At 43.3% G+C, this 26,996-nt stretch overlaps 2 protein-coding genes across 11 annotated transcripts in view; both read right to left on the reverse strand.

Moving 5' to 3' along the window:
- Window positions 1–1,406: 1,406 nt before the first annotated feature.
- LOC147302322 (RNA-binding protein 43-like) lies at window positions 1,407–4,251 on the reverse strand. Its single transcript, XM_086281709.1, has 3 exons — window positions 3,732–4,251; window positions 2,267–2,361; window positions 1,407–2,155 (listed from the first exon to the last, which is right to left on the reverse strand). The coding sequence occupies exons 1-3, from the start codon at window positions 3,928–3,930 to the stop codon at window positions 1,541–1,543; spliced, it is 909 nt and encodes a 302-aa protein (XP_086137835.1). The 5' UTR covers window positions 3,931–4,251; the 3' UTR covers window positions 1,407–1,540.
- Window positions 4,252–4,384: 133 nt separating this feature from the next.
- Window positions 4,385–26,996, reverse strand: part of LOC147302323 (R3H domain-containing protein 1-like) — a 52,411-nt gene continuing 29,799 nt past the window's right edge. For 6 of the 10 annotated variants that reach the window (XM_086281699.1, XM_086281701.1, XM_086281702.1 and 3 more), the window contains 18 exons: window positions 26,139–26,247; window positions 25,876–25,971; window positions 25,454–25,479; window positions 25,082–25,135; window positions 24,194–24,426; window positions 21,149–21,418; window positions 20,447–20,601; window positions 19,827–19,958; window positions 18,525–18,875; window positions 18,179–18,311; window positions 13,509–13,666; window positions 13,165–13,298; window positions 10,787–10,890; window positions 8,129–8,310; window positions 7,383–7,524; window positions 6,591–6,688; window positions 6,417–6,501; window positions 4,385–5,556 (listed from right to left, as the gene is read on the reverse strand). In XM_086281699.1, coding sequence (XP_086137825.1) covers window positions 5,237–5,556; window positions 6,417–6,501; window positions 6,591–6,688; window positions 7,383–7,524; window positions 8,129–8,310; window positions 10,787–10,890; window positions 13,165–13,298; window positions 13,509–13,666; window positions 18,179–18,311; window positions 18,525–18,875; window positions 19,827–19,958; window positions 20,447–20,601; window positions 21,149–21,418; window positions 24,194–24,426; window positions 25,082–25,135; window positions 25,454–25,479; window positions 25,876–25,971; window positions 26,139–26,247 — 2,782 coding nt within the window. In that variant the 3' untranslated portion in view covers window positions 4,385–5,236. Of the gene's footprint in view, window positions 5,557–6,416; window positions 6,502–6,590; window positions 6,689–7,382; window positions 7,525–8,128; window positions 8,311–10,786; window positions 10,891–13,164; window positions 13,299–13,508; window positions 13,667–18,178; window positions 18,312–18,524; window positions 18,876–19,826; window positions 19,959–20,446; window positions 20,602–21,148; window positions 21,419–24,193; window positions 24,427–25,081; window positions 25,136–25,453; window positions 25,480–25,875; window positions 25,972–26,138; window positions 26,248–26,996 lie in introns of those variants that run through there. The other 4 variants (XM_086281703.1, XM_086281708.1, XM_086281705.1 and 1 more) reach the window with 4 other exon arrangements.

The raw sequence follows: 26,996 nt of genomic DNA on the forward strand, positions 1-26,996 counted from the left end.
TGCAACACTGTGTTGTAACACTCTGTATGTGTGTGGACGGGAGATGATGTATAATGGGACATCCAACTGATATCATTCGCCTGCCAATCTGCACCCTGCTCGCCAAACCCAGCCTCCATAATTGCTTTATTGAGGCGAGTCATGGCAGCTACAGTGTCTCTATTTATACACAGCCCACAGTATAGATGAAAGTACTCTACCGCCCCCTGCTGCCCAATGCAGGCCTTGCATTCCAGTAAAACGAGGGTTCATGGACACGAAGTAGTAAAATCCTAAAGACAAAGAAATGTAGAACAGATGTCACTGTAGTAAATTCTCAAATACTAATAATGCTTAAAATGCTAATAATAAAAAACTTAATAATCATCAAGAAAATCCACACAGACAAATCAGTTTTGTTTTAATTTAATTTCACATAATATGTGACTAAATGATTTGGTCATGTGAGACAGGCTGACATCTGTCGATGTTTGTCTATGTTTTGTCTTTAATTAAGATGTGAAGAGGGGTAACTAAGACTTATCCCCACTGCTATGAGAAGAGAGTCTGGATTGCTGTTTAAAGGCTTAATTATTAACCCATCCATAAACAAAGGGGAAGCTTCACCATAGAAACAGAGAGAAAAAGCAAAAACACAAATTATACAGTACTGATGAAATATCGCATCAGTACTGTATAATTTATTTCTATAGTTCTAATCATTAGCTGCTCAAATGAAAACTCGCAGTGTCAGTATCAAACAACAATCAGTGCATCTGTAACAATAACAAGATAAATATAGATTTCAGTGTTGGGAAGGGTTTGCGAAGAGAAAACTACTCTCCCTTGTGGTCAGTGATTAAACTACATCCGTTCATGATTCCTACTAGATTGCCTGAAATTTACAAGAGTGTCTTTGAATTTAATTATTCCTTCTTTTATTTTCTTATTGAACAGCAGACTAGGGACTGAGGGGCTGATGGCTTTAATGCAGGAGTCCTCAAATATGTAAAGAACATCTTCAAACTGGAAACTGAAAACACCACAGATCTGATTTATTAGGTATTTATCCGACAGCCCCACCTCATGGTAAAATATCTTATGAACTCTTAAGATTGATTGCTAAAACTCAAACAAAGTTTTCAGTTTCTGGATGGCTTTCTGGACTCCTGAGGTCACCTTGGAACGTTGCTGCTCAGTCAACGATATTTGCATGAGGTCAGTTTCTACAACATACCTGACAGATAAGTCAGTGCCCGCAAAGCATCTGCCCAACTCCTTCTTGTGAAATGTTTTGATGTATCTGAATATGTAAGAGTCAACCCAGATATCATCCTGACCTTCCGGAGAGACTCCACACGCCACTGCGGGACCTTCAGTATATCTCTCCGAGGTTTTTGAGACATCTTTAAATTCAGTCTGGAGCTTACTTCTCACTGCTGAGCTGCTTGGATTCTTCAAACAGCCCATGCTGCTCTGGTGAGACCCCAAATCACCCTCTCTTCTAATCTCTGTGGCTGAAATCTTGCCTGCTCTGGGATGTTTTTGTGAGGCACTGTCATTATAAGGCTCTGTTGTTGATATTGCGATATACTGGTTGAGGAAGGCCCGATAAGGAAGATGCTTTGATTTCCTTCTCGACCACTTGTATGTGGTTGGCCTTTCTTTGTTCTGTTGGCTGACTTTCCAGTTTGTCCTTTCCATTGATGCGTGCTTTCAAAATCCTCCCTGGAGCCAAACTCTCAGAGGAAACTTTTTGCCTCAAGGAGGCATTTTGAGTCTTTGAGAGAAGTCTTTGGATTTCATTTGCCTTACCTGGGCTCTGTGTTGATAATGTTGATAAGCTGCTTGCGGGTTCCCTCTTAGAGCTGCTGTGGCTTACAGAGTCGACATACTTGTGATGAGATATTAACCTCGTATTATGACCAGTTTCTCTTGGGTTAATACCAGCAGTTTGGACTGTGACTGCAGATTGAAGCTCATCGGCTCTGCGAATGAGGTCCCCTCTCAGGGCTTGGACAGCTGCAAAAGGCCCCTCAATGAAGACTTTCCTCTCCTGGGGCACAGGACGAAAACGCAGCGATCTGTGAGCTGACCGCAGGCTCTCAATCACCAAGTCCCGATTGCCGCCGAATATAGAAAGATCAACCGTAGCGCTTGGGACGTAGAAAAACACCTGCACCACAGAAACGTGCTTGAATTAGAAACTTTTATTTTGCAATCAAAAGCTTATCAAAAGCAAGTGACTTAAGTAGGCATGGTGTTTTAAAATCACACTGATACTTACATCTGTGCTGAAGGGAAACACAGTGAGGATGAAGTCTTCAGGAAACTGGCTGTCTGTCATAATATGCTGCTTCTTTTCCACCACCCTCGCTGCATCTGCCAAAAGTTAGCACAGTTCTGCTGTGGTCTCTACCCAGGTCATTGTTATAATGATGCCTCATGAACCCACAAAGCTAGCACACTTTTTTTGTCACTCAGAGTGCACAGAGCTTGACTCGACTCATTATCTACCAGTCTAATGTTAGCTTTTATATAACAGTACATCACTTTGATAATATCAGATTAATCCATTCATCAGTTAGGCACACATCCAAGCTGCAGATCATACAAAAATCAAATGTTTCATTCATACATTACCCTTTCCACTCAGCATAATGTAAAAGTGGTTCTCAGGGGAAACTGAAATTGGTTCCCGTGGGTACCAATTATAGTGAAAAATAGCAGATATGTTTGACAATGACGAAACAGTTTGTGTAAGCCCTTTAGGTATTTGCAATTCCACATGGATAAGGTGGCCTTAGTTTGTGTCTGTCATTTATTATTACATTCACAGAGCTCCGGAAATAAGTCTCCTGTTTTAAAAAAAACAGAATATGTTCAAACTCATAAAGCAGACTGTATTGTCTGACTAAGGTAACTGGAACACTGCACCAATCAGGGAGCACTATTTTAATTTCTAATAATCCCATTGTACAATAAACAATACACCCGGCTTTAGAGTTAAACAACAGGCTGTATGTTATGCAGCAATGATGTGTCTGAACTGAAATAAACTTCATATTTTTGATAGAAGACAGTACATACAGATTCAACTGTACGTTGTTTTTAGGCCTTTATTGTAGTAAAATATCTGTATACATGAGTGTTGTCACAACACTATGAAGTTTTAAGATGTTGTTTGCTACATTGTTTTTTATTTTAGAACTGTGAACACAAAAATCATAAATTGAAGAAAACAGACTGCTTTTCTTTTCTTTTTCTATTTTTTGAAGAGTTGGGCCGAATCTAAAGTGCTTCAGAGACAGGCACATTTACATGCGGTGACTTATTGTGAAAAGTAAAAATCACAGTAAGCGGTCATTAAAAAGTGTTCATTGTTTACAAACTGATGAGTCATCTCATAAATCATCATACAGCCTGTATAGGCTGAAAGTGTCGGCGATACTGGCCCTGGGTTTACTTGGAAACGGACTGAAATCAAAATTTGAAGTATTGCAGTAACATTTAGCTTAAATTAGCGAAGAGTGGACAACTTTTTAGAGCAGCTTTTTGGGCAACTTCATTTAACTCACTGAGCGCTGGAAGAACTGCTCATACGCAGATTAGCTTTTGTTGGTTGGAAGGGGACACCCTCAAAAACTGCTTGTTGTCATTAATGTATTTATTGAAGGACGCACAGCTTTACACACTATCAGTAGCGACATGTTAGCCTATAGCCTGCCTTTAGCCACCACCTGCTAATTTACCTTCTTCGTTTTCAAAAGTGACAAACGCAACTCCGTCCATGTTGGTGGGATATTTGACCTTTTCGACGTCTCCTCCATCACTCTTCCGGGTGCTTTGGAAGTGAATGGTCAGCTTATCAGTTATCCTGCCGGGGGGCAACACATTGGGAACACCGGAGACAACCACCGTCCTGCTGTTCTCCCAGGAGTCGGTCTCCATTACCCTTTTGTTATGCTACATTAGCACTGAAGCGTCGACATAACGGTTAGATACTCCCGCGTTTTTCGGCCACACTAAACACGCCTGTCATTAATATGTAACCACTAAACCAGTTTTCTGTTAGTTTCACTTTCACTCGTTAATTCCATAGTGTTCATAATGCAGTAACGAACTTTGCCCACTAGGTGTCTCTGTTTCACTACATCCCAGGCTGAGAGGAGCGTTCGTTCAAAATGGCTCATTCATGCAGCTGGAAATGAGGCTGCAGAGCAGAGCAAACATCTCCGCAGTGCCCAAAAGGCACAGATACAAACCTCATGGCAACATCTTCCACAGAGTTGCCTCATCTGTTGCTCTTCTCTCCCATACCGAAGCGACATCTTGCTCCCAAGGAAACATTTCAATTAGACCTTGAAATTGCTGACTGCAGCTAACTAGTGGAAAAAGTCAACACTTGTGGTGCAAACATTTATTAGAATCTAATTTTTAAAAAATGAAAGAAAAGAAGAAGAAAAGCCACGCCATACACAGAACACCTCTCATGAGTCACACAAACAGAAATCCAAACAAATTAAGCCAAGTAGTGACAAACTCGATTGTATTATTCTTGTGCATATAAACATTTTAATATATAAAACAAAGTGGCCTGGTCGAGTGCAAACAAACAGGTATTAAGGGTTAATAAAAGAAAAACCCAGGCTCTGTCCGATACCAGTCAAATCTCCACCTCTGATCATCACTTCAGTGCAAATGCAACATTCACGGTGTTTAATGGTGACTTTAAATAATTCAGGTAGTTTATCTGTGATTCAGTGTTTCTTCTACAAATGCTGCTACGTGCCGTTCTAGAACCTTTAAACACCCAACGTGACACATTCAGTTCAATTTAAACATAATTATATCATCTAATTTTCAAAAAGTGGCAAGAAAAAAAAAAAAATTGGTATTAAAACAGCCGCAGTAGACACACTAATGTGATAGCTGGCAAACAAACCCCAAAAGTCTCCAAACACTGACTTCAGAACAGCAAACTCGAGTTTAAGAATAGAAGTGGGGCGCTGAGCGGAGCTCTGCAGCTACGGACAAATGTTACAAACTGGTGCTCGGTTTCCACCCTGCACAGACCTGTTGGCCGAAAAAAAGGGAAAAAAGCTAAAAGAAACTAAAACAAAATAAAAATGAACATTCATTCTTCAGACATTTGATGTTTCGATTTGGACAGCGTCTGGGAGACAGTCCAGACTGAGGCAGCAGAGGCAGGTGGTTGGATGTGCGTTCCATGTGTGCCGCTCTGAGATCTTAGCAGCTATGAGCCAGTCCTGTCTGAGTCGCACAGCTCCCCTTTGTGTCCGCTGCCGGTTCTGAGTTTAAAGGCGGCTCGGGGGCCTGTGGGGCGGAACACGGCGCTCGGGGTGGTGTGTCTGGAGGGGAGCATGGCAAAGATAGGGCGCGACGAGGCCAGGTCTCTGCCGGGAGCGCCTCGGGTCGAGTTGCACAACCGTGGCTGCTGGTCCGACAGCCGGCGGATCGATTCGCCCCCTTTGTACATCTCTGCCAGGAGGTGGTGGGAGTCTGTACAGCTGATCCCCTCCGGAGGATGTGTCACGTCCAGAATCTGACTGCTCACTGCAGACGCACACAGACAGACAGCGCTGTGAGCAGTGGAGCCAATAAATAAAACAACTGTCATGGGTGAGCAGAGGGGGGGAAACAAACAAAAAAACGACAACAACATCAGACCTGCACCATCGGGAGGCTTCAAATAAAATGCTGCTGTCAGCTTTAAATCTTTGAGTTGGAAGGACAAACAGATCTATGCGTCTGGTTATAATTTACTGGATTTTTTTTTTTTACATTTTCTTTAAAAAGAAAAGGTCCATCTCTCAGTCTTAATTCCTCTGTAAAAGAAGCTGCGTATGAGCCCCAGTCCTTGTTGATTGCCCCTAGTGGGATTGTTGACTAAAGCGCCTGAATAATGAAGGGGAAAAAAAAATCTCAGCACCTGCAAAAAATACAGCGTGATATTTGAAATAATCAGCACATTTGTGTCAGTGTTAATACTGCCAGGACTGCAGGTTCCACTGCCAGGTGTGATTTCTGCCCCGTCTGGAAATTATTTCTGCTTACATTCACAAACAGACGCTTTCTCCACAGATACGGAGCACAGCAAGCAGATTTTGACAGAATAAAAAAGGTGATGTTACTCCACTTAATCTGGCAAAGAGACTACACAGCAGCTGGATTTATCTGGTGATGAATCTCAGCACGAGTTTCTGATAAACACCTAAAGGCTGACATTCCAGCCAGCGTGCGTGTTTTTACAAACTGCTGGCCTGAATTTGAAAAGAAAAAACCCCAAAACACTACATAATATTCTGGACTAGGATTTGGAGCTTCTTCTGTGTTGAAGAGGTCAAATCTCGGTCAGAACCTGCCGCTAACTCGAGGTTCACTAAGCTTAAGCCTCCCTCTGGTCTTCCTATTACCTGCTTCACCTACACTGAGATCTGAAGAGACTGATTTTCTGCCGGCCTTCCTCCCATGACTGCCACGCCAAACCCCCAGAGGAACCTGAGGAGACAGAAGATGCCAGTAAGGTAGGTGTGCTTGTGGGCGGCAGGACAAGGAAAAAGAAGTCAAAAGTGGAAAACCAGTACTACCTGATGTTTGGCCATCATGTGTGCAGTGTGGATAAACGGAGGTCTGATGGAGGGTTTGTACTGCAAAGGCTGGCCCAGTAAAGAGTAGTGCGCTTCACCTGGTAATCAGAGTCAAAACAACCTTTTCAAATATCAGTTTGCAGTCATTTAAATCGCTTTAGAACCTAACTGCAGCTACATAGACAGAAGCTAACTAAAGTACTCGACAATCAATGATTAAAATATAAACTCCAAGTATAGCTGCCAGTTTAAACAAATGATATATGACATTTATTGAATCCTGTGTGCTAGAACCTGTTTAAAAACACGCACGCTTTAACATTGTTCATGGCAAGCAGGAAGTTGGGAAGTTAGCTACTGCTTAAACTACTTTGCAGCATGCTTTTCAAGCAATTTAGTGCAATTTGTCCCTTAATGTTAAATCTTAGGTTAGACATCTTTTACAAGCACAGCTGAAGTTACTGTTGTATTAAAAGTTGCTGCACAGACCCTCAAGTGTTCTCCAATGCACTGACTCCTTCATTTAGCATCAGGAAATGATGCCCCTCAGCAGGATTAGTTTAAAACACATGATCATGCTCTTCACTCCAATCTTAAAACCTCAGGAATATCAGTACATAAGCAAAGGCTTGTGAATATGGAAGAAGGTTTCATTCATCCAGATAAGAGATGCTTCAACTGTACATTTTTTGATGTTGAATGCATTCGTGCGCCATTGAACTGCACAGTCACTGAGTTTTGAGGATGCCATGTTTGTAAGCATGTACTGCAATACTACTGCGCGTCTCTGACCTTGTCCACTGTGGCAGAAGGCTGTAGGGAGCTGCGGGTGGTGGGCCATGACAGGGATGGGTGAGATGCCTGTTGGGAGGCCCTTGACGCTGGGCGGCTGGCCTGGCGAGGGAGTGAGTGCCGGAGACGAGGGCAGGCTGCTCTACATACAACACACCGATGATGCAGAGAGGGGAAACCGGGAGGAAACACAAACACTTTCATTCAAAAAAAAGAAAAAGAAAAAAGCAACTGTGGCCATTTCTTCCTTTCACAAAGTCATTCTGTGGTTCAAGTCATTGCTTTAATGTTCCATTCTATCCACATTAGTCCCACTAATGTACCATTACACCCTAATGCCGAGGACTATTTTCTCCTCATTTTCAGGTTTCGGCAGCACTCACTTCATTTGCAGAGCCTATTTACTACGACATTTAACCTGCCTGGAACAGCAGATAAGCTGAGTCTGGCTCAAGGCGACAATTCTCACGCAACTGTCAGACGCGTACAAACAAACTAAATTGGCTTTCAAATTGCTTTCTTGTGACCGTCTTAACTTTCTGACACGTAAAGTATGGTCCTATGTAGAAAACATCAGCTGAACAAATTTACAACTGAATTCAAAATTATTTGGAAGTTGCTCCCGTCAAATGAAAACCTCTGGGTCGCCGAGCTAATTAAATGGTTTCAAAGGAGAAACTACGGTCTGAAAGGCACCGCTGTTCTTCTGTGATTGCCTGATGGATGCGCCTGGGCAGCGTTTGTACCTGGGTGTTGTCCGGAAGCGGAGGGAGCTCGGCGGGCCTGCGGTTGCGTTGGTGCTCGGGGCCCAAGTGTTTGTGGCTGAGTGGTTTCCTCTGGCAGGGGGAGGGGGCCCGGGGCTGCTGGCAGGGGGCTGCTGTCATTTGCAGCATCACCATGCCGCTGCTGGGGGCCGGGGGTAACAACCCTGCAAGCAGACAGAAATGGAAAGGTTGAAGCAGTGTTTGTGTCGGCAAGAGGCAAATCAGGTCAGCAAAAAAAAAATAAAAATCCACTTATTTAATTCGTCACATCAGCTCATCATTTATGCACCAAAGTAAATGTGTTTTTGCCCCAAAGCTGCGTTTCAGCACTTTTGTTCAGCTACACACCTCATCAGGGAAAACACTGCTCCTACACCGTTAGCCTCTCAGCAATTACGTCTTAGAGCCTCGACTATAAGGGCACATTGGAATTGGCAATCAGAGAGTCCATTCCCTATTCCTGCTAAATCCTCTGCAATGATCCAGGAAATCCAATTATGTAATTATTTTGTGGCACATGAACATGACTTTTAAAACAAAACAAAAAAAAATTAATAAAATAAATCAGTGCCCCGAACATACATTATACCTCCATCTAATTAACTTCTGTTTACATGAAGCTCATATGAGGCGCAAATCATACACAAACTTTGCACAGCTGATGCTGGTGTCCATTTAGGAAATAAAACCTCGTAACACTAGCAAGGACGATGGGTATTTGGACTTAATTTGTAGATTATTTCTGGCCCCGGCCTAGCCAATTAAAAAGTGTTTACTGGTCACGCTGTAGGTAAGGCCGTCGTGAGACCTTCATCCGACCTCATTACTGGAAGAGCTAGAAATGATGGCTCCCCCTCCACTGTGCTCCCATAATAATCAGACATGAATAATAAAGGTCATTAGTAAGGAGACTGCCCCACCTGGGCCTCTGGACAGCAATTCATGTCCAAAGAGACGGAAAAGAGAAATGAAAAAATGCGTTATTGTAGCTTTGTAAGGCACGAGTCCATTTTATCTTTATTTACCTTTTAATGTGCTAAGGTAAACTGGGAGACAAATTCCCAGGGTTTTTAGAAGTAGAATGGGAGGCAGAGCCTTCAGCTTTCATGTCGCTCTTCTGTGGAACCAGTTTGGATTCAGGAGACAGAAACCCTCTCTGCTTATAGATCAGGCTTAAAAGATTCATTTTTTCCAAAAGCATATAGTTAGGTTTGGAACAGGTGACCCTGAATCCTCCCTTAGGTACGGCGCAATGAATCTAGGCTGCTGGGGGCGTGACAACCAGGGTTCACAGCAACTTTAAGTGACATTGGGCCACATAGGTGGATTTTGAGCAAAGCTTTCTTCAAATGCAACTACCACCAAGAGAGCCATATCACTGGTGGTAAATACATTAGAGGGTTACCGAGGCAACCGGAATCTGGAATGTCCGCTAGCAACCAACTATCAAAGCGGTGCATGATCAGCGAATCGCTTCCTGTGTAAACACCCCTGAACCTTGAAGATAACCGTAGTTGATTAGCAGAGTTGCAGCTAAAGCACTCGACAAACACATTAGCTTTCATCCTCACTTCATTTCAAAGGCATAAAAGGTGGAACATTTAGTAAATACTCCAATCTTCTTCTGCACTGAATCGCACAATGAAACAAACAGTCCCGCTTCAAGACTGTCAAAAAATACATTGGGAAATACATTTTTACAACGTGAACAACGTACCTCTGTAGAAAAATATGGCAAATTTAAAAAAACAAAAAAAACAATCAATATTTATGTTGTGTTTATTAAAAAAATAGACCCTTGTGAGCGCTGGTATAAAATCGGATAAATATCGACCACATTTTCTTATGAGACGGGCTACGCCGTCTACCATCATCAGTTTATACAGACACATCTGTGTGTTTGATTGAACGGGAAATACTTTGAAAGTTAAATGACAGAAGTTCTATAGGTTTGAGAAGTGGGTTATGAAGCAAAATATTAAAGAGTAATATTACCAAAGCCTGAATATGAAAAAAATAAAGAGTTATCATTAAGAGTAGGACCAACTGGGAAATAAGATGCTAGAGACCCTCTATAACCACTGGAGCACCGCAACGGCAATACCAACAACTTCTTCTGATGAGTCATGACATCAGTCATTTCTTACTTTATTGTTTTCTTTTTTTTTTGTCTCAATGCAGTCGTTGATGTCACCTTAACATTTGCAGTGGTCGACCTAATCACTGTTTAATCTCCATCCAGCTCTGGAGGAAGAGGGACGTGAGCAAATCACTTTTACTTATTCAAACTCCAGGGACCTCCCATCACAGGGCCTCGCGCTTTTTCATTTCAAAAATCCAGAGTGTAAATCTAATCATGCATCTGGCGCACATACAAAGGTAAAGTAAACTCAGGGAAGATTATTTCATTATGAAGTGCAGGCTGTGGCTACAGAGGAATCCGGTCTGCGGTTATTGACACTGAAAGATGAGCAAAATAAAGAATGTCAGAGCGCTGGCAGTGATGGGGAATCTCCAGGGCAGCTAATGTCAGAAAAAAGCGAATATTCTCACTTTACTGCGTGATGCTACTGTAGATCACCGTGTGTTTCTATCTGGACCTGTGAACAGGCTGCATGCCAGCCTCAGAGAGGAGGGTACCTGCGTACTGCTGGCCCGGGTGCTGCTGGGAGACGCAGGGGGACGAGGTCTGAGGAAACTGGAGCTGCTCCATCATCGGTGTGGGCAGGAAACTCACTGTTGAACTGAGGATGAAAACACACACGGGGATGTTCAAAATCATACATTTCTGGAGACTAAAACTATTTTAAAATGTGAGCGGATTTTGGCAAGTGAGTGAAATATGAAATGTTTATGATCCAATGACCACACTTAAAATAATTCAAGCTCCAAGTATGAGTGAATAAACCAGAAGGTGACACGGGATAAAGTCTGTTAGCGTTTTAGTTTATCAAATCATCAATGAATGGTTACTGGAAGTCCACTACGCTGCGGACACCCAGGACTTGAGTTTAGAGAAAGTTTAAAAACCACCTCTAAGCCTACACAGACGTACACCTTGAGGAGATCTGAGGTGGGAGTATTTATTTAAAAAAAACAACCAGAAACTGGAAAGTAGGCGCTCTGCTCTGTAAGCAACCTGCCTGCAGGGACTCGTCTCCAGCTGGTGAAAAAGCGGGCTGCAGGTGGACGGTCGGTCCTCGTGGGAGCAGACTGAGCCGTTCCAACACTGCCACATAAATCATTCCCGCACTGACTGCCCTACTAAAGCAGCCTCATTTTACAGCTGGGACGATGAGAAAGTGACCTCTCCTCACATGCGTGCATCTCTGCATTGTTCTTTTGCTGGTGACGACTGCGTACATGGCCGCGCTTGTCTCTGCTGTTTGTTACGTATACGGAGTCCCAGTGGTGCTCCTCTCGCCAGTATCCAGATTGATTGGGCCCACGGAGGTAGAAACTAATTACATGTTTTGCTTTCTGTGAGCTAGTTCTATCAATCAGCTATAATGAGAGGCTCCACACTACTCCGCAGCAGCCGAGTAATGACAGGAAAATGGCAAAACCTCTTGGAGGCGGCGTCAGAGTCGACATTCATCAGCTGCACGCAGACCCAGTTCGCCAAAAGGATGGTGGTAATAACTTCTTTTTTTTCTTTCCCTCCACAGTGAACAAAGATGACCTTGGCTCAGAGGCGCTTTGGGGATTCACTCATCAACCCCGTTTGGTCTAGAAATAAGAGGCACCTTCAAGCACCTGGCAAATCGTTTGTTTTCTGGGACAAAGAACATCTACAGTCGGGCTAATTTCTTCCATCTAAATCTGATTAACAACTTCGATTTAAAACGCGCCATTAGGACGGGATGAACATAAATCAGAGGCACTTTGTTATCAGTGTAAACATTCAGCTAATAATGACAACTTCACCTTGATACTAATTATTTATCAATGTAAACTTTGTGGCTTTGAAGCAGTTACACACACCCCTACATGTGAAGAGTATCGGTGTTCATACAAATACTTGGAAAGTTTATTTCCAGTGCAGTTAAACACGTCATTTCAAATCAGCACTGTGACGTTTGTCCACCTGAGAGCAGCAGTGAGTTGATGTTCTGTTAGTATGAGAGTGAATGAATAGTGTTATTGTAAAGCGCTTTGGGTGCCTTGAAAAGCGCTATATAAATCCAATCCATTAATACTCCCTTTACCCCAAAATCTAACAATACGTGACCGCAGGATTTTATTTATTTATTTCATATGAGGGATCGCGTCGCATCCCAGCATCGGATGCCCGACGGGTAAGCTGTTCAAAATGAGAATGTGACTAACAGCTGCTCTCCTGCTGAGCTGTATCTGATTTGAGAAACGCCTAGCACGCGAGCTTAAAAAGGAAACCAAGATGGTGACTTCCAAAATCTCCTTTAATATAAAAAGCTAAATTTATTTTCCGAGAAACTGAAACAGATGATCGCCCATGATTTGGATAAAAGAATTTCAACCTCAGCCTTTTCCCAAGGAGGGGTGGGAGGACAAATCCCACGCTGTGTGTTTTGGCAAAACTGTGTCTGTACATATTCATTAAAAAGAAAAGATTGGGAGAATTTGTCATAGAAAAAAAAAGCCCCCGACTAATTAGTGTCCAGGGACTCAATACCAGCATCAAATATCCTTTTTTTGATGGCCACATAAGAAAAACCAGTAGTGCACGAGCTAAAGTAGAAATCATTATGTATTCTTTTTAGATCCATAATGAACAGACAAGCAAATGAAAAGGTTTAATACGGGTCCTGTATGGACACAAAAGACTATTTTAGTCGACCTCTGAGCTGCTGCTACCTGATCACATCCTTTCACCATCGGAGAAATTCTGGGTCGACACTGACACATACGTTTAAGATGATAACTATTATTATCGATATTATGGCCGCATTCTTAGTTTTACACAATGAGGGGAAAAAAGAAAGTTCATTGTGTTTGAAACAATAGTGTGCAGGATTGTCACAGATGTAGATCCATACCTCATGGTGGTGTGCTGGTTAGGAGGCAGCAGGCTGTAGCAGGGCTGCATGCCAGCGACAGCCACTGCCCCCTGCCCCGGCTGGCAGGACACAAACACTGGCTGCTGGTACGTCTGCTGTGGAACAGAAACCTGCTACAGGGGGGAAAAAGAAAGAAAAATAGTCTCAACATGTTCACTGTTCTTTCTTTAGCAGACATTTTAAAACTCAGAGCCATGTTTTTGCATTTCCTAATGTCAAATAAAGACCAACAAAAGGCCTCGAGCGAGGCACGTTTCATTCATAGCAGTGCTCTTATTAATCTAGCTGGGGGAGCTCACGGAGGCGTCCCATCATCAAAGTACCTGATAAGACTGCATTGGAGGGTACTGGACCATCATGCCTTGCATCTGGTTGCCCATATTGCTTTGCTGGTTGCCAGTGAAAGCGAGGTTGGGTGTTGGCTGCACGCCCACTACTGTCTGGTAGCTGGACGCTGGGTTTGGCATCACGGCTTGGTGCACTGAGGCAAAATGAGAAAAGGCACAATGCTGTGACCGAATGAAAAGAGACCCCTGATGGATACGCTGCGATAACAAACCGCCAAAAGTGCAATTAAGGAGTCGTGATTTCGGTGTAGCGCGGCAGGAGAGGACACTCAGGAAAAAAAGCCGAGGCTATCACGATTTCACAAGACAACTGTTCAACACTTTATTGATTTTCAAAGGGTATTTGCTTCTTAAAACAATCCCAACAATGAGCACAGAAAATCCATCAAGCTGAGAACAATAGAAGAGTGTTTGGGGAGTTGAGCTGTTAAAGCTAAAGCAGGTCTGGAATAAATGAGAAAGTCAATATATCTGATTTAGCCTGCAGTGGCCTAAACCTGCAACTTGAGTAGACGAGACACTCGTCTGATGAAGGTAAATTACAAAAACACTGTCACTTTAATGAGATTTCTCCTTCCTACGATACCTTTTTGTTTTTAAAATTTAGAGAGGGCCAAATACAAGGACACACAAGAGATGACACAAAGTCACGCAGGCAGGTCCGACGATTCTCCAAACGCCCTAAAATGGCGATGCCTGCACCTAACCCGAGGCTGTGTGTGTGTGGGGGTGGAGGAGACTCGGACACTTAAATGTCAAGGTGACAAAAAGACAAATACCGTCCATTGTGACACTCATGCAAAGTAATCTGAGTGACTAAGGAGAGGATGTCCTTTTGTGAAGGTGTCTTTACAGTCTGCCGCCCTGGGAGAAAAGTACGACGAGACAATGAGAGCGCTCGGCGAGGAACGGAGCAGGAGGACTATTTTTATCCTCCCTCGCCTCCCACCTTCACTTACAAACCAAGCATGAAATGACCGTAATATCAAAAGCACCCGATTTTTATTCCATTCCAGCAGGGAGCGACGAGGGGACGGTTCTGACTTCTTTCCTTCCATCAGACGCAGATAATGACCGACTGTCCTGATTGTTGTGCAAGCGTGGCTGACCATCCTGACGGTCTTGTTCGGCTTTCAGGATTAAAGTCATGAGGGAGGAGAAGTTTCTACTCTGTAGAGTTCTTCCTCAAAGAAGAACGAGGAGTTCTTCTTTGAGGACTGGATTCCCAGATTTCGTTTTAAAAGCTGTCCTCTGCTAAGGTGCTCGCACAGTCTAGCGACGACAAGGTGAGAGGGCTGGAAAAGAGACCGGTTCACTGTGAGATTCATAGAGGCCTCTCAGACAGCGTCCCGGCCCCGCCTCCCGTCTCTCAGGCTCCAGATTCTTCTTTCTTTGTCACAAATCATACGGAACTGAGGAGAAGGACCTCTAGAAACCTCAAAATATACTCCTACTCCTTCCATGAAAAACACACAGGTGATCAGTTATATTAACCTTAAGATGAATTGAAAGTACTGAGGTTTTAACCTCTGAGAGTCACTGATGTTCTCGAGCCGTCTGTCATTAAACTTTCATGTTTCCATTTCCATAAACTAACAAGCAGGCTGGCAGCAAGACTTTTCCGCCATTATACTGCGAGCCCTAGACTGCACCATCATCACTGCAAGAAAAACCCTGACTGGTAAATGTGTCACCTGAAATTGCTTGTACTCCAAGAGAACTGTAGACCAGTGAAAACTGCCTGCTTGATTTGAACACAGTAGATTGTTCCACTCTGCGTGTGGCTTGGTCCCAGGGGATCCCCTGTTCAGACAGTTTGCTTATGTTACATCAGGGGAAAAGGAAAAAGGCTCACATATAAAAAGGTGTAAGGACTTGAAATGATGCTTGAAATTCTCCCTTTAAAGGAGCTTCTGACAATATGTTCCTGTTAACTGATTGCAGCTATCGATAAGAGGGACACTTGGACACTCACGCAGCTATTAATGCAAGTAACATGAGAGGTATGCTACAAAAAGTCTTAATTTCTTTACATCGACCTTTAAAGGAGTGAATGACTAACTGCTTTTTCACCCATTTTCAGTGCATTCCTGATACATGGTTTGGGGCTACATTTCAGCCAGAGGCTTTTTATAAGACGTCCATTTTATTAAAATGTATGGAACTATGAAAGCAAAAAGTACAGTCAGATTTTGACTGCACATGCAATATCAATTGAAGGCACAGAAAATGCATCGATGCACCACTAACAGTCATGGATTGGCCTCCCCAGACCTCAGCTTTACTAAAACTGCGTGGGATCCTCTCGACCGTGAACAGAATGAAGCCGGGACTACTTTCATAAGAAGAAAGCTTCCTTAAGAGAGCTCAGACTGTGTTGACAAGTACTGACAAACAAGGTTGTTAGAATTGCACGAACTGTTTTTGTCATATATTGTCCATTTATGTTTCCATAAATTGCTACATCTATATCCGATTTTCCTAGTAAAACACAAAGAAATGAAAGCTGGCTCAAGACTTTTGCACAGTACTGTATATCAGTACTCAAGGGGGAAAAAGGCCAATGAAATTAGTCAATATTTATTTGTTCAGATTTGCACTGGTTAAATGTTTGAATGGAGAAATGTTGAACACATTTGCTTTAAAAATAGAGCTCTATTATATTTTATATAATTTGGTTTGGCATCAGTTGTCAGACTGTCAGCAAGTTGTTGGTCTGGTTTCTCTCATCAGTTCATCCCTATTCTAAACACACACGGCGGCTCTGTGCTGTGCAGGAAAGCTTATTTATTTGCAACTGAAATCTGTTGAGCTTCAGATCTAAAACATTTTTTATTACTGTCTCTTTGATTGAATATATAACTATATTCAATCAAAGTGAGATTCTCTCTCTAGGCTTGACATTTAGTTTGTAGTAGGAGCAAGAGCAGCAAATCCTCAAAGGAGCAGCAGAAACCAAAGAAAAGTTGATGTACGACTCAAATCATAGCTGTATTCTTTCAAGAAAATATGTACCATCTTTAGAGGACATTAGCTTTATCAATTGTCTATCTAGTAGTGATGTTCAATTTATATAACAATGCCTTCTAATAATTTCCTAACAGCAGTGAAGAAAAAAAAAAGGAACACTTCAGTCCTTTCACATATATTACACGATGCTTTCTCAGAAAGAAGCTAAAGCCCTGTGGTAGTGGTGACTGTCTGATGCAATTGAGTGGAAACACTGACAGGTTCCTCTGTGGCCACTGGCTGGGCCGTCGGAGAATTTCCATTGATAACTTATTTATTGTGTGTGCAACCCACGCTGCAGCGTCTTCACCTTTAGATGCTCTTCTATGTGTGCATCTCTAATTAATGCAAAAAACGAAGGAGCAAGAAGGCGCTGGAGTCATTTTTTTTTGTTTCCCAGAGAAATAATTGCTGTCCTTTGCCTTTGTAGGTCAGCTCCATTTGTTCGCTGTCTATTCCCCGCATCCCCAGCAGGGAAGCCACATTTGCAGCTTACAGATGACAGAATAGTGCCGCAGCCACTTATGGAGACGTGTGTGCCTGATTGTACAAGTCACAACTCTGGGGCAACATTACATCCAGTTAAGTAACAGAGAGTGTAGGTAGGTGTGTGTGTGTGGTGAGGAAAAAGACCAAGCAGGAGCTAACAATCTCAATTCCTGTGGCAAAATGAAAAAAAAGGGCAAAAACGAAAGACAACAGAAACTGAATAATCTAGTGATGACTCCCGGGGAGACATCTGAACTCGTAAAAACAAACAAACAGAGGGAAGGAAGGGAGGAATATCTGTCCTTCACAGAGACGTCTGACATAAAAATGCTCTCTAAGAGCTCAAAGTGAGAAGTTAACAAAGTCTATTGAGCATGACTCATGACAAAACAGCTAGGCTGAGCTTTGCTCCTAACAACACGGAGCCTCAAATTCAAGGAAAACTGTGGATCTTATTCATTAAAACACCCTTTGATTTCCTTCAGATCCACTGTGCGACGCTTTCAAAGCTGTGCTAATTAGTACTGTCGGTTCAGCACAGAAGAGTAGAGGTAAAAGTAGAGGGAACTGCTGGCGTTTGGTATCCCAGTGTGCAACTTTAATCTGAATTTATTATCAATCAAAGAAGACAATTTATAACGGAGCCACGTGTGGCTGTGAGCACATCAGTGCGTGTCAAAGATAATAAGGACAGAAAAATGTTTTTCGCCGCTAAAAAGAAACAGGAAAAAAACACAAAGTGAAAAAAATCAAGTCATATTTTTTTCAAAGTAACAAAATTAAAGGTATTGAAGTGGATGATTAGTTCACTGTGTTAAGAAACTGCTCAAAACCCTTTAAACTCAATGTAATCTTGTGACAGCGATTACATAACAGCGTAATAGTGTGTGAAAGTGAGTCCAAAAATTACCCTCCTTTAAAATGACATCCAGTGGGCTGGATCGTCTTCGGCTGGGCTGATTCTAGACCCCGGGCCTTATATTTGACACCTAACATGTGAAACTGGGTTTAATAAATTTATTGCTTTTATATTAGTCGGTTAGTCACCACCCTCACCCCGTTTAATCTGCTAGTACATTAGTTGCCAAAAACACCACAGTCACAAAGTCAGCAGTAGCAGCGGCTCTTTAAAATGACCGTGTAAGTACCTTGTTGCTGGGGCAGGTTTTGGCTCTGTGGGCAGTTATAGGGCAGCGTGCTGACAGGCGGCCGGTAGTGCTGCTGCTGCTGCGTGCTGGAACAGTGTGGGTGGTGGGTTGAAGAGCAGTAACACGAGGACATCTGCGAGAGACGCAAAACACAAATTCAACAAGCGCGTGACGCATCAGCGGTCCCATTTGAATTGACTTCACAGCAGGAGGAGGAATGAAGGATTAGTCATAAAGCTGGTTTTCACTGCAGGAGTGACTCATGATGACAAATTAGCACATTCTGAGACGCCTCTGGACAAGACGGCGGGATTTTAGCTGTGCAGCTGTTAGCTGAAGTCCGTACCTGTTGGACAGGCTGCTGGATGTAGGTGTGCTGCTGCAGGAGTGGCTGGTTCAGGGCGGATCCAGGAAAAGCAGCATGACCCAGGGCGGAGCTGGGATATGTGTGATTTTGGGCCGGGGTTGGGAGTGGGATGGGCTGACCCTGCAGCACCCCCGGGTGTCCTCCTGATGGCCCTGCCACTATGTAGCTAGCAACCTGCTGTGGAGGAGTGCCCTGCAGCACCACAGCAGAGGGGTGGTGGTGGTGGTACACAGAGGGATAGTGGCGACCGTCAGGAGCTGAAGGGCCACTGTCATTGGCTGGCTGCTGCGCCAGAGTCATGTGGCTAAACTGGGCGTTGAGAGAGTCAGGCTGCAGAGATAATTATGGGGAACACTTTTAATACGGCACAGATTAAAATCAACAATAGACAGCAGTAGATTCTCAGAGCCAGGTCACACAATTTAACACATTTATTCTGCTTATAATCTAGATCAATATACAGCTCAACCAGCGCGTTTCTAATCCAAGTGTTAAATCAAAGACATCTCATATCGACTTTCACTTTAACTAAATGCAGATAGCTCATATAACTGACCCAACTCCTCATGAGTATCAGCAGCCCAGGTCATCTCTGACATGTTGTTGGAAAAATAGTGTTTTTAGGCATGGATTATGCAGCACTAACATCTGGTGATGAATTAAATATTAATGGAACTTTCCACAGGCGTAATTAGTCACAGAGGCATGTCTTTCACTAAAACCAGGTCAAAAATGAGGTTAAGCGAATGCATGATCTATATATGTGTGTAAATGGCTCCGGCTGGATTTAGATACACCTTTCCACAACATAAGTTAGCAGAATAGTTATTCGGAGGCGTGTTGAGATCTGCTTTTCTAAAGTAATGCATAGAAAGGACAAGACGTGAACTATGAGGATGCAAAACTCCATCTGCTAATTTCATTATTTCTTTTTTTTTTTACTTTGATTTTTATTAGGTTATGTTAACATAATTTCATTATTTCTATGAAATAAGATAATTCACAGACTACCAAAATATAAGTACATTTGAATCAATATTACTGATACAAAAGGCACATCAATACAGTATGGAGACCTGGGTCTAAGGAGAGCTCAGAGGACTTCTTTAGCACAACCCAAAACGAGTGGATTCTTTTTTCATTTTGGACATTTGTGTCAGATTTTAATGAACTAATCCAACTGCTCAGAGAAGAAGCCTATAAATAAGCTCTTAATGAGCCAGGTCTGACAGGAGATGGAGCGGAGGAAGAATAATAACATGGAAGAAGGAAGTTCGGTACCACAGTGTATTGTTGGTTAGGACAGACGGGCAGGAACTGAGAAGGAGGAAGAGGAGGAGGAGGAAGAGGATAAGAAGAGACCATTGGGTTGTGGACAGGCTCAGAGGGCGGCTGGAGAGGAGGACAGATTGGCTGAGGAGGGAAGGGAAGAAATGGACGGAAGGACAGGAGACAAGATTGGACGGAGGATGTTAGTAAACTGGTGGGGCTCACTAGCGTTCCTTCACATATTTGTAATATATTTTGTAGGTTGGATTTACTGAAAGCTAACACTAGCTCAGTCTCACACAAAGCCAATATTAGCTCAGGCTCAAATAGTGCTACACTCCACTGAATGCTAAAGTTATCGCAAACGTGGGTAAAGTAGCTAACACATAGTTAATGTGCTAACATGCAATTAGCCAGTCTTTTTATAAGAACTATACTATGTAGCTGGACATGCTAATAAATATTCTGTTTAATCAGTTTGTTAAAGTTTAGTTTTGTTAGTTTAGGACATGGTTTAGTGAAGCCCCATCTCTACACTCTGAGTTAGCGAGGTTAGGAAGCAGTTAGGAAAAACGTGGAAACTGGTTTAAATGATAGAAAAATCCCTGAAAAACAAAATACCGCCCACTGACCTGGGAGTGAAGGTGATTGGTTGGCTGTTGCTGCACTGTGGCGGGAACTGGCTGCTGTGGGGGTTTCCCCTGCTGTTGGATCCTGCCAGCAGCTGGGGCAATGCTGGCTGGGTTATAAACTACAGCGCTGCCATCAGGATGGATGAAAGGCTTGCCTGTCAAATTTAATCCATAAGAGACCGAAAACCACTGTGATGCGAGTGTTTCTCACACACAAATAATTCAGCTTCATGCAAAGAGGATAAAAAAAAAAAAAAAAAAAAAAAAAAAACTTGAATGATGACAGTGAAGGACACACCCCGACGGGTCCATGAGGGGAGAGTCAACAGGAAATAACGACCTTGGCAGCGTTTGAAGATCAGTTCGGAGACCAAAAAGTACACAACTGCGCGTTGGGCCCGTGATGCATATTTACAGATTTCTCCCATCTGTTCGCTGCATTTTGATCAGCACGCTTTGGTCTGACTACTAATTTGACAGACAAACCGAGTGCAAGCCCGTGCCAACCTGTAATTCTGTTCCAAAGTTATGAATTTTCATTTGGAAAGCAGCAAATTACAAGATGGGGGATCGTATTTTTGGATCGTTTAATTTGCAGTAGACTGTGGCTGGATCACCACACTTATGAAGACACAGGAATCCTTTTTAAAAAGTCATTTCTGATTTTATCCAATAAGAATACAGAGGCTTGGCATCACCCACCTGTGTGTGGGTTGACCAGAACGCTGCCAGGTGGTATCCCTGAGGCTTCCAGCGGTAACAGGTAATAGTTTGCTGCGTCTGTAGCTGGCGGCGGCTGTGACAGGAGGCTCTTGGTCATCTCAGGGTGTCCGGCGCCTCTGGCGTCAGCAGCGGGATGGATTAAAGGTGCGCTGGGAACGTTGGAGCGGGAAGAGGTTGAGACTGGGAGAGGCAGCTGGGGGCGGGACAGCGAGCTGGACGAGGAACCGACGCTGCTGCACGATTCTGAACCTGAGGAGAAGCGGAACAGAGGGGTGATTATCCTCTGCCTCTAGATTTTCCCACAGCGACTCAAACTTGTCGCTTTTGTGCTTTCGTTATTCATGTGGGAGGAGAAGAGCCTATGGTGATAATGAAACACGGGAGGATATTCGCAGTCATGCCTCTTGCCATTAATGCAACCTCTCCTGTGGTAGCATTGCGTTGCAGTCTCTTGAGGCAACTGTTGATTGAGAAACTGGTAACTCTGCACCGTCTGTGATGGATCTCTCTCTGTATAATTAACGAATGTTGTGCAGAATGGTGAGCGCGCGAAGGGGGTTTAGGGAGGAGGGACTGACACTCCAATCTGGTGTTTAGGATTTTAGCTGGCCGAGTTTAATATTGTTCCCATTAGAAAACTTGTTAGAGGACTTTCACGGAAGGAGGAGAGCAAGAATAGCCTGTAGTTAAGATTAAATTTACATTTAAAGAGCTTGAAACAAAATAACAATATCACAGGCTTCGAAAGAAGCGGTATTTTTATGTGCTTTAAACACACACACGGTGGGACCTAATCCATTTTAAAGTAACAACAATAACACTACACAGATATGCACCATTAACGCAAAATTACCAAACCATCATCGCTGATGCTCACATTTATTTGTATTTGTCATGCAAATCGATTGTTATTGCAAAGCTCGATTGTGCAAACGCGGGTAAACATTTCCAGCCTTGCGACGTGTGGATTATACCTGAAATACCTTGAACATCCAGTACAGTTGAGCGTTGTTGTCCAATCAGATCATTTTTTAAACCTCACTGAAATGTGTGACACTTGCCAAAATGCCAGCTTAATTACCAGACGATGGCTCTTATTAGCCATCCTTTGCTGCAGTTTCACGGCCCGATGTCGTTTCATATAGTTTCGCTCCATAAAAACCTGAAGACGGCCTCCCTGCACCGAATCCCCCGCAGAGCATACGCAGTAGCAGGTGACGTTACCGTTTGTACCCGTGTCTGCCATCATGAGGCAAACTGAACTGATCACGTCGGGCTCGAGGCCGTTAAATATTGAACAACTCTGACTTGAGCACCAACTGAGTCTGAACACATGTTGTCAGAGCTATGAAAATGGGAAAAATGGCATGTGTGGCAGAATACTAGTTACTGCATTAGCATAATGAGCGATGACAGCACCTTACATTTCTTTCAGTGTCATTATATCTTTGTGTTTGTGTAGCATATTACCACCAAATACACCTGTCACAGTGGCTCAAGTCTGTGCTGTTGCAACAACATTTCAGGCCATGGTGCAGAGTTAATGCGGCTGTAAAGATCAAACATATTCTGTAACCTAATGTAGAACAACAGATCATCCTTCACAAGCTGTTCACATGGTTTCTACGTAAACGTCTAACCCGCAAACATATAAATATAGATTTTTAGCAGAGTAGAAAAAGCAAATGACCTCACATTTGTTTCCGTGGATGTTTTCCACCACTGGATTCAGAAAACACATCATAAATAATAAGTTGTGTTCGTGATTGCGAGTAAGAAACGGATAATTCTGTCATAACTCAGTCAGAAAAGCTGAAAACCCCCCCAAAAAAAATTTAGCTTCAACAATACTAAAGCTCCTTTTTTCAGGTGATCTGTGGCAGTGAAAGCTTATTTGAGAGTGAAAGACAAAGGCAGAAGAGAAAGGCAGCACAGGCGAAAATGTCTCCTCGACTGTGAAAAATCACACGATTTAAGGAAAACTGGGGGGAAAAGAAGCAAGAACAAAATGGAGAGCAGAGGTCGCCCAAGGACTGCTGCTTGTTACTGAGATAAAGAAGACAAGCCTGTAATGCAGAACATCTCATCGCAGCCAATCGGGTTACAAATGGATCGTACTGTGGAGTAAGCACTTGCGGTTGAGGAGCAGCCTGAACTTCATCTCAGTGACACGGCACTGACACTTCCCTGTGCTTACACTTATACATTATGCAGTAACTCCTCACTGTTCGCTTTTCCACTGCTGCTGCACCACATTTAAAGAACCTCCTCCATCACCAGGTTGATGTGCGGTAATTAGTTTTGACAGCTGTCCGGCTGCGCTCGCCCCGCAGACTTTTATCGACCGCGGCGGGACGACAAACATTCCTTCTGATGAGAGCTCAGGTTCCCCCCCCACCCAAAAAAAGCGAGCATTTTGCTTGAAGCTCTTCTGCTACTTTCTTATTTCTGTTTCTCATTTACCATCTAATTAGTGAATCCTTCCTCCTCATGCTGTGACAGAGTTTCCTCTCCTTCGTCTGCACGACTGCATGAATAAATTAGATGCTCGCTCGCTAATGAGACAAATCCCCCATTAGTTTCATTTAGAACAAAAGCCATCAATCACATAAAAATCTACATCTGATTGAATGTCCCTCCTCAAAAATCAGTTCATTAACAGTCTGTCGATAACAGAATAATGAGAGCTGCACTTCATTCAAGCGTTTTACGTTCAGACTGCACCGTCGTTCCATTTCAAACCAAGTGAGGACGGTCTGCACCAATATGTCGGCTGATATCAGCTGTTACGACTCGTACTGTATATTTATAGCTAATTCTGCACTAACAGGTTAAGAATAGCTGAAACTATTTTTTTAAGGATGATTTCTTAATATCAGTGGTGGTAACTGCCCAAATTGTAAGAAATAATTAATGGTGTGAACACCATACTGTGAACACACCACTGTTAGGAAATATCTGTGTCCACAGTGTCTATCAGTACTGGACATCATCTGAACACCGTGCTGCTCGGCTGCCTCTTGCCTGTTTTCGAGAGCCTCCCGGTGCTCTTGCTGCTGGCTGTGCTATCCCCTCTGACGAGGACGGGGGAAATGCCGCTGAAGCTGCTGGCCTTGGTGATGGCGGGCCGCGGGGCAAGTCGGTTGGAGCTGTCCGAGCTGTCGGTGCTGCTCCAAGGCCGGGGCTCGCCGTGTCGCGGCAGCGCTTCTGTCTCCGAGCTGCTCTGCCGGCTGGCGCCAGACTGGCCGGCCCGTAACCTGAAAGGCAAGAAAGCATACATTTTCAAAATATGTTATCATCATTTATTTCTACGTCTGTGATTAGGACGCTTGTACTTAAAGGGCATTTTTTTTTCACCCTTACATACTGGAAATTGCCCCAAAATGGTTTATGAGCCGTCAAAAATGATTCCCAATCATTTTTCTTGTTGACTGATTGAGGATCAACTATTGTTTCAGCTGGAAAAGTTTTTAAAAAAAGTCTATTTTTGGTGTTTGACATGTTACAAGATGACTGGAGACTGTAACAACATATCGGAGCAGTCCAGCAAGCCTGTGTCTACTCCTAACAACAACCTGCACAAACTCCTAAATATACGATCACTTAAAGAAAGAAAAAAAAAAAAGAAAAGATCTGGTGTTTTCATTTTGGGGGGAAAAAAAATGTTTTTGCGGTTTAATTGGCCGTTTGTTGGTGTGAATAGGCTGTCCCACATGAGGAGGTCTGGGCAGAAAATCCAGTTAAACAGGAGCTTTCTCCAGCTGCAAAAACAAATCCTCACATCAGCAGTCCTGTTCCTGAGCGAGCCGATTAAGACAGACAGCGACTCAAAGGGTTTTCTCTGGAAGGAGCTCAGACGTATGTGTGCGAGGATGGGTGTGTGTGTGTGCGTGTCTGTGTGTGCGGACCCACCTGAACATTTGCCGCCTCTGTTGGGTGCTCATGCATGCGTCTTCATCCTGAGCACTGAAGGGAGGAGAGAAGCATTTCAGAGAGCAGGCGCTGACAAAAATGAGCCATCTACCATTTTAAAATGTGGCAGGGCTGCCTCTAATTGCTGCTCTGACAGGAATACTATAAAAGTGATTGAACTTCTGTTAAAGTAGCGGCTTTTCTGAAGAGCTCCAGTTCCCCTTTATAGGATGAAATCAGCCCTACCTTGCCCAATTACCTGACAATTCATCATCCGCGTTAGCCAGACACGGCTTTTGGGGGAATATTTCTATTTAATGAAATGTGGCGGAACGTCAGCGATCATGTGATTAATGCCATTTCACTACTTACCTTCTATCCAGTATGAAGTGATCTCCCTGCGAGTGAAGAGGGAAATTACTGTCAATAATGTGGAAGAAAAGCCAACTCATCTCTACTGAAAGATGTTTTATATTTATGAAAATTCTCTGTAGTATTGAACAATTTGTCAATAACTGTGTTAACAAAACGTGCCATTGCACTGTGGGCTCCAAAGCATGCATGTCTACCAATAAATCTGACTTCTTCACAAAGATGGAGGGCCTTGAAAAATCGGAGTGCACCCCCCTCCGTCTATAATTTCAAAAATCCTGCCGTGGTAATTGTTAGCAAGAAATCTAGTGAATTTGCACATGAATAGAAATGACACAAAGATTTGTGCAACATGGCCCCCACCACACCCCCCCACCCTCAACCCCTCCCCGCCCCACTCCGCCTACACAAACAGCTCTCACATCATGTGCAAATATCCTTTCTCTGGCTCGCTGGTACTCCTCCTCCCTCTCCTCCATCGATTTGCTCCTCTTGTCAGCTTTCAAACGCATTCGAATCTGGCAAGGACACACACACACACACACACACACACGCACACACACGCACTTCTTTAACAGCTATGTCAGGGACGCCAGATTGTCCCACTCTTACCAACATGTCAGAAATGAAAGTGACAGCTTGGTGGAGGAAAGAAAAAGAAAAGAAAAAAAGAAAAAACACCTACCGTGCTGTCTTCACGATCAAAGCTGGAGTTGTCTCGTTTGAGAATGTAGCGTTTCTGAAAATCGTCCGCCCTGTCATCCTTGATGTGCTCGGAGAATTTCTGATCGGGTCTGTCGGTGGGGGGAATTCGCAAGAGTTTTAGTGGCAGCTTAATTTCGGGCGGATGCTGACAGCAACATATGTTAGCAGCGCGGCAAATCAACTTATCTCTCGACTGATTGAAACAGCTTATGGCTGCAGAAATTCGCCACCAATTAACCTGCAGAAATATCACATGTTGTAGAAGAGCGATCCCGCTAACGTTTAGTTACCAATAGAGCAGGGCGATATGACCAAAAACATTTATCGTGATATACATTTGAAAATTTGCGATAACGATATAACTGACGATATAATTGACACCAGAGAAAATACTTTACAACTCCACAACTTTATTAGTGCAAAAAAACCAAAACCCATCAATGTATTTTCACTTAAACAAGCAGCTGTTTTTTATGTGTTATGTAAAACATTAACAGTGCAAATTCCTTGCTGACAGTTTAACCAAAAGGCATTTCCAGTGGAAACTGGCCGACAGATCCTCAGCATAACCATGTATAATATCTACAAGACTTAAAGAGGTTATACACACACAACACGGTAATATTATGTTGAAGCACAGTACGTATCACTCCGCGAGGCTCCAGCCTACGGTAGCCGTAATGCTCCGACAATCCATCAAGCAGTGCGGGTTCGTAGCTTAGCAAAGTCGTACTAAGACATCTGACAGATTTTTGAGCGCCGTGTACGTAAAATCGTTTCGAGGTCAGTAAACACAACCAGAATTCATACATAAGGCACACGGGATTATAAGGGGCAC

This window comes from Aulonocara sp. 'chitande type north' Nkhata Bay, linkage group LG23, assembly GCF_057382095.1.
Source record: "Aulonocara sp. 'chitande type north' Nkhata Bay isolate Kocher_YH1m ecotype deep benthic linkage group LG23, A_spYH_male_GT1.1, whole genome shotgun sequence".
Taxonomy (NCBI): Eukaryota; Metazoa; Chordata; class Actinopteri; order Cichliformes; family Cichlidae; genus Aulonocara; species Aulonocara sp. 'chitande type north' Nkhata Bay.